Source organism: Eurytemora carolleeae, unplaced genomic scaffold (genome assembly GCF_000591075.1).
Source record: "Eurytemora carolleeae unplaced genomic scaffold, Eaff_2.0 scaffold94, whole genome shotgun sequence".
Taxonomy (NCBI): Eukaryota; Metazoa; Arthropoda; class Copepoda; order Calanoida; family Temoridae; genus Eurytemora; species Eurytemora carolleeae.
Genome location: NW_019396036.1, coordinates 305,151 through 326,201, shown reverse-complemented (window position 1 = coordinate 326,201; position 21,051 = coordinate 305,151). Strand labels below are relative to the sequence as shown.

General features: G+C 33.4%; 2 protein-coding genes across 3 annotated transcripts; both read left to right on the top strand.

Annotated features, from left to right (window-relative positions):
- The first annotated feature begins 616 nt into the window (after window positions 1–616).
- LOC111699035 (P2X purinoceptor 4) lies at window positions 617–16,883 on the top strand. Of its 2 annotated transcripts, XM_023469577.1 has the most exons (15): window positions 623–769; window positions 3,330–3,427; window positions 4,496–4,598; window positions 8,013–8,095; window positions 9,818–9,911; window positions 10,338–10,443; window positions 10,891–10,975; window positions 11,219–11,246; window positions 11,654–11,721; window positions 12,174–12,248; window positions 13,243–13,317; window positions 13,375–13,428; window positions 14,132–14,243; window positions 15,481–15,600; window positions 15,778–16,883. In XM_023469577.1, exons 2-15 carry the CDS (start codon window positions 3,339–3,341, stop codon window positions 16,264–16,266), a joined length of 1,581 nt encoding a protein of 526 aa, XP_023325345.1. In that variant the 5' UTR covers window positions 623–769; window positions 3,330–3,338; the 3' UTR covers window positions 16,267–16,883. The 2 variants fall into 2 exon arrangements, with proteins under 2 accessions (XP_023325354.1, XP_023325345.1); XM_023469586.1 differs by lacking the exon at window positions 15,481–15,600 and having other exon boundaries at window positions 617–769.
- Window positions 16,884–18,766: 1,883 nt separating this feature from the next.
- On the top strand, window positions 18,767–21,045 carry LOC111699012 (iduronate 2-sulfatase). Its single transcript, XM_023469539.1, has 5 exons — window positions 18,767–18,862; window positions 19,159–19,233; window positions 19,836–19,925; window positions 20,164–20,205; window positions 20,452–21,045. Exons 1-5 carry the CDS (start codon window positions 18,771–18,773, stop codon window positions 20,516–20,518), a joined length of 366 nt encoding a protein of 121 aa, XP_023325307.1. The 5' UTR covers window positions 18,767–18,770; the 3' UTR covers window positions 20,519–21,045.
- Window positions 21,046–21,051: the final 6 nt, after the last annotated feature.

Genomic DNA, 21,051 nt, shown 5'->3' with positions numbered 1-21,051 from the left:
GGTTAGCTTAAACCCTTTTAATACGTACATTCAACTTATAAACATGTGTGGAGATAGCTTAACTATGTTATATCTATCCTCACTAAACCTATAAATACGCACATCTTAAATGCGCCTATTTCAACTGTGCTGTAATACGTAACATGATTGCCTTAATCATGTGATATAGATAATGTAGGAATTGTAATTACGTCTATTAACTTTAACTTGTAACATAAAAACCTCAAACACAATAAGTTAGAATCAGAACTCCGCTTTGATTTATACATGTACCCCCATTGAGTATTCGGGTTGAGATCGATTAAGGGCTTGATAGATAGCCAATGCTTGTGTCCCTGTGTGGCATTTAAAGCCGAAGTAATAGCTTGTTTGATAGCTACGGTTGTGTCCCTGTTTGATAGCTACACTTGTGTGGCATTTAGAGCCGAAGTAATAGCTTTTTTGATAGCTAGGCTAGTGTCCCTGTGTGGCATTTAGAGCCGAATTAATAGCTTGTTTGATACCTACGCTTGTGTCCCTTTGTGGCATTAAGAGCCTGAGTAATAGCTAGATTGATAAACACGATTGTGTGCCTGTGTGGCATTTAGAGCCTGAGTTAAAGCTTGTTGATAGCTAAGCTTGTGTCCCTGTGTGGCATTTAGGTGGGTTGTGTCCTTATTTTTCTGTGGATAGCTGATGGGTTTGGGACGAAGTTATAACAGCACGACATTTACTGCAGGGATACCTGGGATACCAGGGACCAGGGTACCCGGAATACCAGGGATTCCAGGTATATCAGAGATACCAGGGGTATAAGGGATACCAGGGATAACAAGGATACTAAGGATACCATGGACACAAGGAATACCAGAGATACCAGAAATACCAGGGATACTAGAGATACTAGGGATACCAGGGATACCAGGGATACCAGGGATACCATGGAGATACCAGGGATACCAGGGATATCAGAGATACCAGGGATACCAGGGGTATAAGGGATACCAGGTATACAAGGGATACCAGGTATACAAGGGATACCAGGGATACCAAGGATAAAGGTTTACTAGGGATACCAGGGATACTAGGGATACTAGGGATATCAGGGATACCAGGGATACCAGGATACCAGGGATACCAGGGATACCAGGGATACCAGGGATACCAGGATACCAGGGATACCAGGGATACCAGGGATACCAGGGATACCAGGGATATCAGGGATACCAGAATTACCAGGGATACTAGGGATACCAGGGATACCAGGGATACCATGGAGATACCAGGGATACCAGGGATACAAGGGATACCAGGAATACCATGGAGATACCAGTGGTACCAGGGATACCAGGGATACCAGGGATTCTAGGGATACCAGGGATACCAGGGATACCAGGGATACAAGGGATACCAGGAATACCATGGAGATACCAGTGATACCAGGGATACCATGGATACTAGGAATACCATGGAGATACTAGGAATACCAGGGAAAAAATCAAATTAATTTTCTCAATTGAATTTTGAGTGGAATTTTTGTATAGTGATACATTACAAATAGCTTGCAACTATCAAGGGTAAATAACATTTAGAATAAAGTCATAAAATACCGAAAGAATAATAATTTGCTGATTGTTTAAGTTTTAGTTTTGATGAAATATTCGGACTAATTCTGCATAGAATCTATTCAACCTTTATTTAAGATACCATCAATGATTTACAAAGTTGCTCTTTCTACCTTATTGAAGTACAGGGTGTCCCAATAAACATGGGAATTCAGTGACGAATTGGATATCGTCTTTGTTATGAATTAGCATTGTATACAATACTTGATTTCAAAAGCCATAATATAATTATGCCTGCTAGAGTTTATTTTGAAAACGGTAAATGGCCGTAAAGATGTGTCAATAATGTATCCGCAAGATGAACAGTGAATACTCATAAGTTTATTCTGTTTGTATACTGTAATTTTCTTGTTTTACTAAGTACAGCCGTATGCAGTCAAAACAAATTGTAAACATAGCAGACGAAAATCTTACGGATCACAGCTTTCTCAGTAGGTATCACTATACTAAATCAAAGAATTATTTAAAAAGAGGCTATCGAATTCGTCACTGAATTCCCATGTTTATTGGGACACTCTGTATAATCGTTGAAGGAGATATCCAAGTTTTTATGTATAAAATTCCATGTTGAATTGATGGTTACCCACTTGCCAATCTTTACCAAATCATCTTTATTTTTAGTTCATTTCCTAAATTTATTTTGAGGACATTCTTTAAACTATGAATTATTTAGAGTTCATTAAATTTTCAAATATAATTACCAGAAAACATTTCAAGCAATTGTGGAATTCCTGAAAATTTGTTTAAAAATACTTTATATTTTTGGCCTTCAATTTTAAATTTTAAAATGAATAATTTTAGTTTAAAGAATTAAAAAGATAGAAATGCAACCCCGCTATTCATAAATGATTTCATTATCATGATTTCGTTGGTAAAAGAATTTATTATTCTGAATAAAACCCTAGAATTTTGTTCGCTTGATTCATATGTCTACATCTATTTTAATCTAACATTACTGTTATAAATGTATATTTAACAGAAAATTTGGTTCCTTATTTAATAATCTATAAGGTTTACACCCGAATTCAGTTCCAGTATGTCTTTATACTTACAACTGCAGAAATAGTTATTCTTTGTAAATAACAATTATGACAAAAACGTTTCGTTCAAAATTACGTACAGGGTTGCCCACAAAGGATGAGACTTCAGAGACGATTTTGCGGATTTGTTTATTCCGTTTTCTTGCATTCAGGGTTCCTTTTAGACCAAAACTAGTTTATTTTTGTGTATAATATTTTGTAAATGTCCAAGTAAAAAAGGTAAGGGGTTAAAACCGTAAAAGCAGCCAAACAATTAGGAAATATAAGTAAAAATCATATGGGTGGGGGGAGAGTCTTTGAGGGGATGTGAAAAACGTCTGAATCACCGGAATAAAAAAAATTATTATTCCACAAGCAAAAACTGGGACTTCAGCTAAAATTAAGATTTATTACCAAGCGCCGGTAAACGGCAAGAATAACTATGACTCTGAACAATAATTCTTTATATTCCTGTAAATTTTGTTGATAATACAGACACACACAGAAAGCAATTTCGAAAATTCCTGAATGCGATCTGTTATTTTGCGATATTTTTTAGTTTGGGTAGGGGGGGTTGATGGATTTTATAAGCAACCTTGTTGAATAATGTGTGCACCAAATATGTCATCTACAATAGATAATCTATTTGGTGTACACTAAAAATCTGATGAAATGCTTTAAAATAACATATTCCTTTATTGTTTAGAATAAAGAAATGATGAACGGACTTATCAAAAGATTTGTTGAATATGAGACTCCGAGATATGTCAGAGTTCATAATCCTTTACTAGGGATAGTACTCAGGTAAAGGTTCATAATCCTTTACTAGGGATAGTACTCAGGTAAAGGTACATAATCCTTTACTAGGGATAGTTCTCATGTAAAGGTACATAATCCTTTACTAGGGATAGTTCTCCAGTAAAGGTTCATAATCCCTTCCTTGGGATAGTGCTCAGGTAAAGGTTCATATTCCTTTACTACGGATAGTTCTCAGGTAAAGGTTCATACTCCTTTACTAGGGATAGTACTCAGGTAAAGGTACATAATCCTTTACTAGGGATAGTACTCACGTACGTAAAGGTTCATACTCCTTTACTAGGAATAGTTCTGAGGTAAAGGTTCATAATCCTTTACTAGGGATAGTACTCAGGTAAAGGTCTTTACTATGGATAGTACTCAGGTAAAGGTACATAATCCTTTACTAGGGATAGTACTCAGGTAAAGGTACATAATCCTTTACTAGGGATAATACTCAGGTAAAGGTTCATAATCCTTTACTAGGGATAGTACTCAGGTAAAGGTTCATAATCCTTTACTAGGGATAGTAGTCAGGTAAAGGTTCATAATCCATTACTTGGGATAGAACTCAGTTTAAGGTTCTATACTAAATTACAAGGAGAAAGAAATGTCTTAGTTTAAAGATTAATTTTGACGGACAATAAACGTAATTTCAGTAACCCGAAATTTATAGAGTTACATGTCTAATTCACAACAGTCCCCTTGAACACATTTTCCGATCCATGATATCCTTGATTTGTTTTCTAAAAATTGGTCACTTTTAATTGCGTTTTCTCTATAAAAATAACTTGTGGATTCTTGGTAAATACAGAAACAAGTAAAAAGTAAAAAACGACGATATCTTCACATTATTGATCAGAAAATATTCTAAAGGGTGCGTTATGAAAATGAATCTAAGAAAGGGTCCTTTAGAAAATTGAAGTTACACCGACTGTTCCTTTTAGCAACAAAATTCAATCATCTATCATTTTGAAATTTAAACGTTGGAGTAATATAATTATATTTTTTACAGAACTTAAATCAAAATAAAAATCTTTGAAAATAAAAATAAAAATATTTTTGATTGAATTTTAGGAGTAGTCAGTTAGGAATTATAACGTATATAATAACGTATGCTCTGCTCTATGAGAAAGGGTACCAGGAGTGGAGTGGAGTAGAGTCTAGTGTAATCACTAAGGTAAATTCATTTCATTCAAAATTTGTGAAACACATTTTATTATTATGCTTTACAATACACAGGGTAACAAATATTTAGAAAATGTTTATTCTATTGTTTTCCAAAATTTCATCCAAATTCATTAAAAACTTAATAAGATATAACACATAAAATGTCAGCCAATTATTTGAATTATTAAAGTCAACAGTTCTGGGGTTTTAGATTTCCCCTCTACATGTTCTTTGTTATATCTCATTCAATTTTTAATGAATTTTTATAAAATTTTTAAAACAATGGAATAAACATTTTCCCAAAAATTTTTCATTGATTTTTTTTAAATATTTGGTTTTGCGGAATTTTTTGTCTTTCAATGTTCCAAAAATATTTTAAGATAAAGACCAAAATTTTGAAAATTTTATACAAAACATGGATAATCCCGGTTTTTTGTTTTCACTTGTATATATTATTAATTTCGACATGGACGTATCATATAAATTTTAGAGTATTTTATGGAGAAGAGGGGAAACTTTTCAAATACCTGGGGAGGGGGGGATTTAACCCGTCATAACCTCAACGCTCGGTCCCTTGGTCTGGCCTACCCACGGCGCTCGGTCCCTTGGTCTGGCCTACCCACGGCGCTCACGCCACAGAGGGCCTAACCAAACCTTAAATTTAATTTCCCAGTAGTTTTGGAAAATTTAACCATAATGGCAAACATATTTTTGGCAAACGTATTTTTGGCAAACGTATTTTTGGCAAACATATTTTTGGCAAACGTATTTTGTAAAATCAACCTGAATCTTCTAAATCTTTAAAATTTAATGGTTACATACGTTGAAAATTACTCAAGGGAACTTATTGTTTTCTTTACCTTATCTCCAATCTATTACCCTGCAAGGAATAAATGTATTCTTTTCAATATGTCATCTCTAAATCCTGATTAAACAATGGTTCTCTCCACTTCTCCAAATTCCGATTAGTGAACGATTTATTTAATTGAAAAGAAAGTTGGTGAAAGTTATAAATTTTAAAAATATCAAAGATATTTTTTTTTTACAAACTTTGCAACTTTGAACATAACTTTAAATGTTTTACTGATAATATTAAATATTATTATAATATACATTATAATAATAATATTATGTTTTACTGATAATATTAAAGTAAGTTTTGAGAAAACTTACAAATTCTTGAAATTTAAGGATTATTTAAAGTTGCAGCTTCACCTTTATTTTTTTCCAAATTGATTTTTTTTGCAAAATTTTGAATTTAAAATTTGATTATTTTTGTCCCAAATTGTTTTTTTACAAAAAAAAATTTAACTATTTTTGTCCCAAATTGATTTTGTACAAATAGTTTTATTATTTTTGTCCCAAATTGATTTTTTACAAAAAAATTACTTATTTTTGTCCCAAATTGATTATTTACAGAAAAAATGATATTTTTGTCCCAAATTGTTTTTTTACAAAAAAAATTGATATTTTTGTCCCAAATTGATATTTTATGGAAAAAAATCTGATTACTTTAGTCAGTTCCCCGGGTGTTATGTTAGGACATGTTTATTTAATGAAAGCTATCTGATTTAACACAAATTTAAAACATTTCAAGTTTGAAAGTTAGAAAAGTTTTCTAAGATGAATTGAAAATAAATATTTACCCAGGTCTGATAAGATAAACCCATGATTGTATACTTATCCAATTAAACAGAGTTTTTCAAATAAACATTTTGACCTCCATAGGCTTCTTTAAATAGTATTTTTTAGAATTATAAAAATTAAATCATGACATCCCCACCTTATATATACATCAATGCAATATACAACTTTCATGCATTTCAGTCTGGAAAAAATGTGAATTTTGTTTTATATGTAAACAATTTGTGTATTTCTCTACTCAACTCTCTATATCATCTACGCGGGGTTGGGGCGGAGGGTTGTTTTAGGACTAAATTAATATAATATCAATACAAACACAGAGCAGGCATTTTTGATGCCTTACATTACATTGTGCTTAAAATTTTATTTACCTTTCATTTCAAATCCCAAATTGAACTTCCAAAATGGAAATATAGAAATTGTAAAAAACGACTTTCTAAGTTTCTGTCCTGAAAGTAGTTGGGTCTTTGCAACAAACTCAGATTTTCAAATCCCAATATTTTTGCAACTCAATGTCGTGGACCTTAGATATTTCAAACTATGAATTCCATTAGATCAGTTAATCTAATTTTGAAATATAAAAGGTGACACCATCAGGTTGCAAAGATAAAGGAGTTAGAATATTTGAGTTTGTTTCTTTGACTCAATTCTCTTGCAAAAAACATGAATATTTTCAGAGCCAGCCTAAAGCTCAGGTTTCTGAAAGCAGTAGAATAAACAAATCTTGTCCTAGAACTATAACAGATCAATCTTTGAAGGCATGCTTGCAAAAATAACATCCGTGTAAAAATATTCAAAACTAGAAATTGTGAAGACGTAAACATAAGTTATTGTACTTCAAGGGCACTAATCTCGTAAACATTAGTTATTGTACATCAAGGGCACTAATGACGCAAACATAAGTTATTGTACTTCAAGGGCACTAATCAAGTAAACATAAGTTATTGTACTTCAAGGGCACTAATGACGTAAACATAAGTTATTGTACTTCAAGGGCACTTATCACGTAAACGTAAGTTATTGTACTTCAAGGGCACTAATGACGTAAACATAAGTTATTGTACTTCAAGGGCACTAATCACGTAAACATTAGTTATCACGCAAACATAAGTTATTGTACTTCAAGGCCACTTATCACGTAAACATAAGTTATTGTACTTCAAGGGCACTTATCGCGTAAACATAAGTTATTGTAATTCAAGGCCACTTATCACGTAAACATAAGTTATTGTACTTCAAGGGCACTAATCAAGTAAACATAAGTTATTTTACTTCAAGGGCACTAATGACGTAAACATAAGTTATTGTACTTCAAGGGCACTAACGACGGAAACATAAGTTATTGGACTTCAAGGGCACTAATCACGTAAACATAAGCTATTGTACTTCAAGGGCACTAATGACGCAAACATAAGTTATTGTACTTCAAGGGCACTAATGACGGAAACATAAGTTATTGTGCTTCAAGGGCACTAACCACGTAAACATAAGTTATTGTACTTCAAGGGCACTAATTCACGTAAACATAAGACATTGTGCTTCAAAGGCACTTAACACGTAAACATAAGTTATTGTACTTCAAGGGCATTTATCACGTAAACATAAGTTAATGGAATTCAAGGGCACTAATCACCGAAACATAAGTTAATGAACTTCAAGAGCATTTATCACGTGAACATAAGTTAAGGACTTCAATGGCACTTATCACGTAAAACTGAAAATAACGAAGTGTACCTTGTCTGCATCCGAATATTTTCAGTCAAATTTTTTCCTTATTCAGGTTAAAGGTACAGCTAGTTCTACTCAGATACAACCTATGCTATGGGAGCAGGATTCTTCTCATCATCATCATCTATACGTCAGGTCGATCCCGGTATCGTGCATCAGATCATCTCCCTGGGACAGTTCATCTCCCCCTAGTGTTTTCAACACAAAGGAACTGAGTTTTTGCCACAAACTCAAATATTCTTATCCCTATATCTTGGCAACCCAATGTCGAATACCTTAGATATTTCAAACTATTAATTCTGTTAGATCAAATAATCTAAGTTTGAAATATCAAAGGTTTATACCCACTGGTTGCAGAGATAATGAAAAGAGAAAATTTGAGTTTGTGGCAAAAACTCAATTCCTTTAGAAATTAAAAGCAATGTTTTTACATTTGAATATTAGATATTTAGGTTGAAACAAATTATCTATATCTCAAATAGATTGTTTGGAAATTAACCAGGAAATAATCTTTTTTGGGGTTTCCTCTTTGTTAATACAGTTTAGAACTAAATGCGCATTTATTTATGTGAACTAATAATTTTTATTGTTTTAACATTGTCACATTGCTTTTTATGTCATAACGTTGTATTAAAACTTTAGAAGGAGATGAACTGATGCAGGACACCGGACCTTATTAGATAAGAGTTGGGAAGAGTTAAGGTTGAGAGAGGAGAAATTTTACTTTGATATGTGTACGAACGTTCTTCTCTTATGTGGAATTATGTGTATCCTTCCCATACTGCAGTTCATATTTTTAATCCTGGTCATCATACTCAAATCTTTTATTTTCTTTATTTAACCTTCATATCCTGTTCATAAGGCTTAATTCTCATCTGGTGTTTTCATTCCATTTTTCTTATTCTACTCGTTCTACTCATCCAACTCATCCTATAAATCCTACTCATCCTACTCATCCTACTCATCCTATTCATCCTACTCAACCTACTCATCCTACTCATCCTACTCATCCTACTCATCCTACTCATCCTACTCATCCTTCTCATCCTTCTCATCCTACTCATCCTACTCATCCTACTCATCCTACTCATCCTACTCATCCTACTCATCCTGTTCATATGGCTTAATTCTCATCCTGCGTTTTTATCCCGTTTTTGTCATTCGTGCTTCTTCTTTTCATCCTGTTCATCCTGCTCAATCTGCTGATTATGTTCATCCTGCTCAATCTGCTGATAAAGTTCATCCTTCCCATCATAATCATCCTGACCATTCTGATAATTCTACTCATCCTATCTATTCTGCTCAGCCTCCTTATCCTACCTATCCTACCCATCCAACTCATCCTGCCCATCCTTCCCATCCTGCTCATCCTGTCCATCCTGTTCAGCCTGCTCACTCTGCTGATAATGTTTATCCTGCTCATCCTTCCCATTATAATCATCCTGACCATCCTAATCATTCTACTCATCCTATCTATTTTGCTCAGCCTCCTTATCTTACCTATCCTACCCATCCAACTCATCCTACCCATTCTTCCCATCATTATCATCCTGACCATCCTGATCATTCTATTCATCCTACCTATTCTGCTCAGCCTCCTTATCCTACCTATCCTACCCATCCAACTCATCCTGCCCATCCTACTCATCCTGCTCATCCTGTCCATCCTGTTCATCCTGCTCATCCTGCCCATCCTACTCATCCTGGTCATCCTGTCCGGTGTCCATCCTGCTCATCCTGCTCATCCTACTCATTCTACTCATCCTGTTTATCATGCCCATCATACTCATTCTCCATGATAAAGAACCAACAATTTACATTTCAAAACATGTATTTGATAATATTTTGTTTTCTTAGAGTATGGGACGAAGCTGATTATGTGGTTCCCCCGGCAGAGAATGGAGCATTCTTTATCACAACAAACCTAAATATTACTCCGAACCAAACCCAGGTCAACAGTTATACCTTTCACAATTTGGTGTTGATTTTGATCCAAACCTGATAAAGTAAAAAAAGTAGGTGTTAGTTCCACAATTTTATTTCGGCCTGGGTGAACCTTCTTTAGTTCTTGAGATTTGAAACCTTTGTTCCTATAAAACTAATCTTTAAAGAAATTGAACTTTTGCCACAAACTCTGATTTTCTAATTTCAATATCGCTGCAACCCAATGTTGTAGACCTTTGAAATTTCAAACTGTGAAAGCTATTAGATGAAATAATGTGAGTTTGAAATATCAAAGGTTTATATCATCAGGTTGCAAAGATATAGGGATTACAAAAATTGAATTTGTGGCAAAGATTCAAATTCTTTATGGAAAATAGAGAGATGAAAATCAGGATGAAAATCAGACTTTAATATAAAATGTTAACTGTTGTAGTCTGAGTGTACTGAGGATCCAAGGATACCTGGATCAAGGTGTAAAATATCCAACAATACCTGTATCAAGGGTTCATATCTACTCAAGGGTCATGGACATATGACAGGTAGGTTGGAACATGGTAGGTGGAGAAGTGTAGAATTGAGTAGTGTAGGATGGAGATGAAAGAAGGAGAAATTAACGCTGTAGAAGTAAAGGATGGAGAAATGAAAAATGGAGGAGTGAAGAATGGAGAAGTGAAGAATGGAGAAGTGAAGGATGGAAGAGTGGGAAGGAGAAATGAAGAATGTAGAAGTGAAGGATGGAGAAATTAAAGATGGAGAAGTGAAGGATGGAGAAGAGTAGGATGGAGGAATGAAGAATGTAGAAGTGAAGGATGGAGAAGTGAAGGATGAATGAGAGTCGGATTGAAAAGAGTTGGATGGAGAAGGTTTGAGAGTTGAGAGGGGGGGGGAAAGAGTAGAAGAGGTGTTAAATTCTAGGATAATTGAATATGTTTAGGAGTATGTATACCAAGAGATTAACTAGGAGGTGAATGATGGTATATGTTTAGGAGTATGTATACCAAGAGATGGATTAGGAGCGGTGTATGATGGTATATGTGAGATCACAGCCTGGTGTCCTGTTGAAATAGACAGGAAATTTATCAAAGTGTTGATATAAAAATAACGATAAATATTTGAGATAATTCTTTTGTTTTTAACTCCTAATTGACATATTTTAACTTTCAGGCAATTTTCATTAAACACAGATTATTAATGGTTAGCTTTTTAATTAATAGAGTTGGGGGGGGGGGGGAGGAAGATGTATGGAATTTTTCTGGCATTTTTTAGAGAGGAGATATTTTTAAAAATGTTTGCAACATTTTTGAGATTATTTAGATCGCCACAAAATCCTGCAGTTCTAAAGGAAATTAAATAAATAAATAAATAAAGAAATAAAGAAATAAATGTACAAAATTCCTATTTTCTCGTTTATCCTGTATTCGATACTAAATAAGTTTAAGAAGTATGTAAATAAAATATAAAACTATTTTTTTATTTGAAAATGCACACAATTTCACCAATTTTTCGAAGGAAAACACAATGAATCCAATCTTATGCCCCCCTCCCCCCGTGTGAGAATCGTCAATTTAACAAAAAATAATGTTGTTTTCGCTAGAAATTCTATTCTTCTTGAAATTTTCGTTTATATTCAATTGAGTTTATAGAAAATAAACGGTAAAATTGATAAAATCCACGAAATCTCACTTTGCATAGTTTAGATTAAGATTTTGTCAGAAAGTATCAAAAATATTTATTTAAACTCTTCTACAGGAGGCAGAGGATTTTACAGTTTATATAAAAAATTCCATAGCTTTCCCACGCTTCGGAGAACATTTCAAGTAAGTTTGAATTTTTAAAACTCTTGCATTTCGTGTTTTTTATGTAACCCACAGAAATAGATGCTACAAAGACGAATATACAGAGTTTTTATTTATAAAAAGTTTTTAAAAAGTGCTTTTTATAAATCTCTAGAGTAGAGACTTGTCTACGTAATTCTAAGTGATCAATTAAAGAATTACGTAATTTTACCTTTGTCTGATCGAGAAAAAGTTGATATTTTTATATTGCGGGTTCTCCATTAAAGTGACATGCGGATTTAGACAACAGAGACAAAAATGGAAGTTGACAGAATTATTCGTTTTTTAAGAGGGTAAAATGTATCTTCATATTGTTACTCAGATAAAGGTTTAAATCATTGAGCAATTAAAATTACGCAATGAGACTCTATTGACGCATTATTAATTATGCAACTCTAAATAATGAAATAATTCCCTAGATATCATACTTGTAGGAGAAATAATCTAGTTTTGGGAGAGGAACCAACTATTTTCCACAGTGAGCTAAACCCATACGGACAGATATTCAGGTATTCTATATTTTCCACAGTGAGCTAAACCCATATGGACAGGTATTCAGGTATGCTACACTTTCCACAATGAGCTAAACCCATACGGACAGATATTGAGGCATGCTGCACTTTTCACAGTGAGCTAAACCCATACGGACAGATATTCAGGTATGCTACACTTTCCACAGTGAGCTAAACCCATACGGACAGATATTCAGGTATTCTATACTTTCCACAGTGAGCTAAACCCATACAGACAGATATTCAGGTATTTACTTTCCAGAGTGAGCTAATCCCCTACGGAGAGATATTCAGGTATTTACTTTCCACAGTGAGCTAAGCCCATACGGACAGATATTCAGGTATTCTATACTTTCCTCAGTGAGCTAAACCCATGCGGAGAGATATTCATGTATTCGATACTTTCCACAGTGAGCTAAACCCATATGGAGAAATATTCAGGTATTTTATACTTTCCACAGTGAGCTAAACCCATACGGAGAGATATTCATGTATTCAATACTTTCCACAGTGAGCTAAACCCATACGGACAGATATTCAGGTATTCTATACTTTCCACAGTGAGCTAAACCCATACAGAGAGATATTTAGGTATTTTATACTTTCCACAGTTAGCTAAACCCATACGGACAGATATTCAGGTATTTACTTTCCACAGTGAGCTAATCCCCTACGGAGAGATATTCAGGTATTTACTTTCCACAGTGAGCTAAGCCCATACGGAGAGATATTAATGTATTCAATACTTTCCACAGTGAGCTAAACCCATACGGACAGATATGCAGTTATTCTATACTTTCCACAGTGAGCTGAACCCATACGGACAGATATTCAGCTAAACCCATACCTGTTTAAGTCACAGTGCTCGACCACTGTTTTTGCATCCTCTTGCGGCGCCTTAGAAAACCTAACTAACAATGGAAAATAAAAATGACATTCAATAAAATTTTCCTATTTTTTATTTCTTCAAAATATTTCTATTTTTATCTAGGATCGGAGACCTCGTAGAGCTGGCCGGCGGCAACTTTACCAACATGGCGGTCAAGGGCGGTGTCATCAGTATCACGTAGGATAATATCGAAATACAATTTTTTCGCAAATTTTTTTTTATCTTTTTGCGTAGAATTCTGTGGGAGTGTGATTTAGACTGGGATTTTCTAAACTACTGTCTTCCAAGGTGGATATTTTATCGATGTAAATAAATCTGGAATTGTATATTTTTAAACAATCTGCGTTGCACATGTTCTATTTTCAGCAAGCGTTGTAAATTGATGCAATAAGCAGAATTATCATTTTTAAAATCATTTTTTTAAAAATTAATATTTTACAATTTTTGTTGAAAAGACAATATCTACATTTATACAACAGCGAGAACCAGAAAATTGTAGGAAGACGACATTAAGGATATAATTTAGTGTAATAAATGTTATTACAAAGCAAATAGTTTTATTTGTAACTTATTAATTAAATTGATTAGTGAAATGGGTCTGTTCACACTGCACTAATGCTTCGTTTCATGTTAAATGGAGTCATATCTTGAGTCTAAAAGTCGTCTTCCTATTCCAGAGTTTCGTGGTTATTACTGTAACAGGATGAGTCTGAAAAGACGATCCAAAACTCTTTCAATAAGACGATCTGAATTTTAAATTTGGTCTTTAGCCTTCAATTCAGTCTTTTAACGGCCTACTTAATGGTTTGGTAAAAGTTTGGTTTCTCTGCACATTTCTTGCTTCAGTAACAATTAAACAATTATCAAAATTACACACATGTCAAGCCAGAAAACGATTTTTAAGGTTGCAAAGGTACTTTTGTAAATCGGACATGCCCCTCAAATCTATCAACGTATATAAAAGTAGATATTTTTAAATTCAATTTTGCAGATACAGATTCTCTGTTCTTGAAGAAACAGGTTGGAACTTCCGCCACGCTTACGTTCATGAATATCATCGGAGAACTTTAATAAAAGCTTACGGACTTAAGTTTCTTGTCCAGGTATTGGTTCGTTTTCAGGGGTTTTCAATTTTTAAAGGGTTCTCCCAAAATCCCGAGAATTCATAATCTTAAAAGTTTTTTTAAGCATTTTCTTTTCTGTCAATATGTCAAATTTTGACTTTAAATAAAATATATGCAAAGAAAAGAACCAAAAACAAGCGTCTTAAAACGCTAGTTAATTTTTTTTGTTCGTAATTTTTTATTAGCTCTTATAGGATAATAATAGTGCAAATTCTTTAATAAAAACAAATTTTAAAATAAAACAGTTTTAAAATGTTGAAAATTAAAAAGAATCGAAAAAAAGGTTTTAACAAATATGCCTCGTAAAGTGGTGTTTATGATTTTTAAGTGATTGTTTACCTATAATCAATATCATAATAAACTTAATTCCGTAGTTTTTTAATTCAGGATCACAACAAAGCCCGACCATCTTCACAATATTTAAAGATTACATCACGTTAATAATGATACCAATCAATTCATTTATTACAAGGGTTCATCTCAACGTAGTCGTACATTATGAGGCTGGGCACGTTCCAACTTTTACAATCCGATATGATAACGGTTAGTTCCAGCTGTTTTAAAATAAAATCTCAGGTAGCCGTTAGTTTTAGAGGGTAAGAACGAAACTTTGTTTCGTTAACGGTATTTTCCTTTTTTTAAGTTACCGGTAGTTAACGATCTCAATTTCATTAAGTTAAAATTAAATTTTAATATTAGTAAAAATTCTTTAGCGGTTAACTATTACGGTATTTACGGCGTTTAAAAACATCAAAACACGAATTTTTTTTTACAAGTTTATTGCAAATTTAAGCAGAAAAAAACGAAATTCACCATTTAAAAAAAATCCGTTTGGTTTCCGTTTTCAACCGTTAATTTCTTTTTTTTAATGGCTAAGCGTGGTTAACGATTTAAAAATTTAGTTTTTGCCGTTTGTTGACGGACTCTTCCGTTTATTTTCGAAAACCTCCGTTTCGTGAACGGAACTTTGCCCAGCCCTAGATTCGTACAATCGTTTCCGAAATTACATTTATCTACTTAACAGAGCTTTGTACGTAATCTTAAAAAAAAAACTATCTCTTTTAATGGTCCATAGATATTTAAAAAAAAAACTCATTTTATCGCAATAAAAATCATACATCCAAATAATTATCTTTAAAAATATGAACGCTCCTTTTTATAACAAAATATCAATTAATTTTATAAACTTTTGTTCGATAATTCGTTCCTGTTCAAGGTTGAAGGACATGGTGGTAAATTTAGTTTCCGGAATACAATTCTAAATATCGGAAGTGGATTGGCTCTTCTTGGTATTACCACATTTCTCTGCGAGTTTGTTCTCATGCACTTTATAAAGGTTGATTTATAAAACTTTCCTGGTCTCATGTGAGTTGACTCAAAAATGTTGGGCCCGATCGGTTCAGCTGTTTTGACGCTTATTGGATACATACAAACAGACAGACAAGCAAAATATATAAAATATATATATAGATTTTAAAAAAATTATAAACTTATGTAATGTGTTACTTTTCAGGAGAAGAAGACAGTAGCTCAGAAGAAATACGATACGGTTGAACCAAAAACCCAGATGATGAGAACTTTTTTGAGTCAGAAAAAATATAAACCTGAGATTGGGACAGAATCAGGATCAGAGACCTTGATCATAGGACACGAGAATAAAATGGGATGTGAAAACATTATGGGACTCCAGAATAAAATGAAACACGAAAGTAAAAGGGGACATGAGAAACTTATGGGACTCGATAATGAAATGAGAGATGAAAATATTTTGGGACTCAAGAATATGATTGGACCAGAGCAGACAGAGGAGTTTTTAAATGAAAAATCAAATAATGGGACAGAATTAGATAAAACTGTGATGGGACAAGAGGAGAAAATTGAGGAAGAAGAGGAGAAAATTGAGGAAGAAGAGGAGAAAATTGATGAACAAGAAAAAACTATTGTAGGACAATGTGAAAACGTTATATCACAAGAGAATAATGGGATGGGACAAAGCATATGATAGGACAAAGGAAGCATACGACACAACACAAAAAGACCTTGATACCACAAGAAGACTCTGATACCACATTAAGACCCTGATACCACAAGAAGACCCTAATACTACAAGAATACCCTGATACCACAAGAACACCTTGATACCACAAGATGATCCTGATACCACAAGAAGACCCTAATACTACAAGAGTACCCTGATACCACAAGAACACCTTGATACCACAAGAAGACCCTGATACCACAAGAAGACCCTAATACCGCAAGAATACCCTGATACCACAAGAATACCTTGATACCTCAAGAAAACCTTGATACCACAAGAAGACCCTGATACCACAAAAAGACTCTGATACCACAAGAAACCCTAATACCACAAGAAGACCTTGACACCACAAGAAGACTCTGATACCACAAAAAGACCCTAATATTATTAGAATAAAACACGCTTAAACCTAGAAAAACGACAATATCTTCCACATAATTGATCAGACAAAATCTGCCATCTTTGCATGGTGGGTCCCTTGAAATTAAGTTTGCAGTACCTTTAAATGTTTTGTGATGAATGAGAATAAAATTTATTGAATTTCTTACTAATACTTGTAAAATGTTATTTTAAGTAAACCTAAAACTCTTCTATTTTTTAACAAAGAATGTACAGTGTACTGCAACACTGTACAGTATTAGATAGAAAATACGAGATTCTTGCCTCGTAAAAAAAAAAAAATTCTGTAATTAACACCCTTTACAACTATGTAAATGGTTGCAGCACAGAAAAATTAAGCATTTTAGAAGATTTATTGCTTCTAGATGAAATTACATGATAAATAACGAGTGTATAAATAGAGAGAAGAAGGAGTCTAGTAGGGCTTATCTTGGTCCAGAATCCAACGCAACTGATTTGCAGATTTTATAAATAAAAATATCAGTTGTAGTGAAGGCTAGGCGGGCATAGATTCAACCTGTAGAGAACTGGCTCCGAAATATCTACGAGTAGGTTAAAGATGGTAGCGGAGTTACTTGTTAGCTCCAGGAGTAGCTGTGTAGCTGATTAGCTCTGGGAGTAGCTGTGTAGCTGTTTAGCGCTGGGATTAGCTGAGGTTTAGTTTATTAGCTCTAGGAAAAGCCAAGGTTTAGCTTATTAGCGCCAGGAGTAGCCAAGGTTTAGCTCATTTGCTCCAGGAGTAACTGAGGTTTAGTTTATTAGCTCCAGGAGTAGCTGAGGTTTAGTTTATTAGCTCCAGGAATAGCCAAGGTTTAGTTTATTAGCTCCAGGAGTAGCTGAGGTTTAGTTTATTAGCTCCAGGAGTAGCTGAGGTTTAGCTTATTAGCTCCAGGAAACAAGGAAAAATAAGTTGTTTATTTAATGTTCTTACATAATGTTTTGGGAGCATGAGATAAGATAAAGTTTTATTATCAGGGGTAGATATAGCTCGTGTGATAAAGTTTTATTATCAGGGGTAGATATAGCTCGTGTGATAAAGTTTTATTATCAGGGGTAGATATAGCTCGTGTGATAAAGTTTTATTATCAGGGGTAGATATAGCTCGTGTGATGCTCATAATCATACAGTACAGTGCAGCCCTGCATTATTTTCAAAGAGAATAGATAAGCATGAGAGTGGAATTAAGTCGAAAAAAGTTCAAAACCGCCATTTTGTTGTATTGTTTCCATACTGCAGGTGTACTTAACACTTTAATTTTCTTCAATTATTTAATTTTCTCTAAATCAATTCTAACGTAACGGATATGTCCAGGGATCATACATTTACACGAATTGTACACAACTCCATTTCAGGCTCAGGGACTGGGACTGAACAAATTCATCCCAAGGGATTAATTATTTCCCTTCTACTCTAATCTCTGTTCTGTGGTTATTTTATATATTAGGAGAACCGAGAAAACACAAATTCTTTAATTCAATTTTAATTGTATTTTATCTCGTAGAGTGTGTTCCCATAATCATGGGAATTGACAATCAATAATTTTAGAATGAAGTATGGCAGTGCATTTAAAAATATGATAGTTTGACCCCTGGGCTTTCCAAAACGTGGGCTGCTGTAATTTTATTGGGACCTAGAAAATAAAAACAATAATTCTGTATGTAATTTAGAATTATTTCATAATTATCTAACAATCAAATAGGTATTTCGAAAAAAAAACAATCAACTAATTGCAGTCTTATGTTATCTGAGCCATCACCCCCCCCCCCCTTCTCGATGATGAAGTGTACGAAAATAAACCTAAATCTATAGAATTGTTATCACTCAGAATACATATAAATAAAGCTCAATATTGTCAAACTATAATCTCTTCAGTCCTCACATCTTACGATATATAAATTATGAAAATTTAACACTTATAGTTTGGCTATACTTTTTATTTGCTGTTTTTATAAAAAAAAAACTGCATTTAGAACGGTTCGCATGAAAAATATACACATCAATTTTTCAACGTTCTTTTCACATATTCTTCTGAATTCCTTTAAGAAAAAAACTATTATTTAGTGAAAATGTTAAAATTTCTACAAATTCTTCTCCTTGCAAACCTCTCAGTTGCTCAAATGCAGAAAAATATCTTATTTATTGCAATTGATGATTTAAGGTAACATATTTAAGATAAATGCTGAACACATTTAAAACAAACAGAAAATGGGGGGAAGATCGGCGGTATATCTTTCTCTATCCGATGTTTTATTTTAGAGTATTTCATAAAAAAAAACAGACCAGGGTAGAATGGGTGGAATTCAGTTTTTGTCAAATACTCTTTTAAAATACATTATGATAGAAATGAATAGGGTTCAGATTTATTTATGAATAAATTAGGATTCATCCCAACAAATTTCACGTAATTTCTTCTCTTGGTTTATTGTGGTAATTAACCCTCTCACTGTATCCTAGGCCTGAAATAGGACCTTATGCTGATGAAGATCTTGGTTTTACAATGCCTTCTATCAGTACTCCCAACATTGACAGGTTAAAAAATATAGAATATATTATGAGAACCAAAATACGGTTTTATTCTGAATATGGTTTATTTGTCTATGTACCGTATCCATATTTTTGTACCAGCATGGAGTCTAAAGATAGATGAAATTGTACTGTACATTATTACATACTTCTTGTCCCGGTGTGGCGTTTAGTGGTAGATCAAAACGTACCGTACCTGCATCTTCATGTCCCGGCATGGAGTCTATTAATAGATGAATTTGTACCATACCGAATTTTACTCGTACCGTTATTGCCTCGAGAAAAAAAAGCGTGCATGAATTTGTCCAGTGCCGGGGTTGGGGGGCGGGGAAGGACTTAACCTTAGTCCCCTTTTCCCCATGTATATGCTCTTGGGATCTTGAGTGAGTTTTGTATATGATTTGTTTGGAATTAAATTGATTTGTTTACGATCCGAGTTAAATATTGCAACTTTCTTTAGTATGAGTCGTTTTAAACAAATTTCTCCTTATAGACGCAACAGTTAGAAGTAAGATTAGTAGCAATCACTATCGAATAATTTTCGACGTAAGCCTATACCCCCATTCATTTTTCGCGAACACTCCCTTTAATGCGATAAAACTTTTTAGTTTTTCAAAAGAGAGCATGGTTTTCAAGAGAGCTTATGCACAACAATCTTTGTGTTCACCTAGCAGAAGTAGTATGCTCACAGGAAGGAGGTATTTTTCTAAAAATCTTTTCTTAAATATTTTTTATTAAATACCTGTTCGTGTTTATTGTTAATCTTTTTCATATTAAATGTTAACTTTCAATTTATTTAGACCTGGATGAATATTTTACGACTTTTTAAAACCTTCAAACTTTAATTTACCAAATATCTAACATTTATCGACAATGTAACGAATTCTGATTCTTTTAAATCAATATTTCAATATTTTGATAATTGTTTGATTTTAGACCTGATACAACCCATGTTGTAGACCTATCCACCTACTTCAGGTTAAACTTTGTTTACAAACAGGCTTTAAGGGTGCTTTGCACCCATCTTTTAAAAAAAAATATTATCATTATTATTATATTATGATTATTATTATTTTTATATTGATTATTATTATTATTATTATTATTATTATTATTATGATTATTATGATTATTATTATTATTATTATTATAATGATTATTATTATTATTATTATTATTATTATTATTATTATTATTATTATTATTATTATTATTATTATTTAGAGAAGTTGGTGGAAATTTTACAACTTTGCCCCAGTTCTTCAAGAATAACGGATACAGGAAATCTTAGTTCCTTGCTTTGTTTAAATTTTTTGCTTTAATGCGGGCTTTTAGCAGCTATCACAAATTATCCGGTGTGTCCTATGTTACGAAAATATTACTTAAAAGGAGTAATTCATATGGTGTACTGTCCCATTAAACTATCTATAGGAAGGTATATCACAGCAAACCAAGATGTGTTTGCATATGGTGCACTGTCCCGCTTAGAAATCAGTCTGTTGTCTAAATTTCAGTGTTGTATTCTGTAGAACTTGCTCTAGTCGCCTAGAAATCAGTCTGTTGTTTAAATTTCAGCATTGTATTCTGTAGAGAACTTGCTCTAATCGCCTAGTAATCAGTCTGTTGTCTAAATTTCAGTGTTGTATTCTGTAGAGAACTTGCTCTAGTCGCCTAGTAATCAGTCTGTTGTCTAAATTTCAGTGTTGTATTCTGTAGAACTTGCTCTAGCCGCTTAGAAATCAGTCTGTTGTCTAAATTTCAGTATTGTATTCTGTAGAACTTGCTCTAGTCGCCTAGTAATCAGTCTGTTGTCTAAATTTCAGT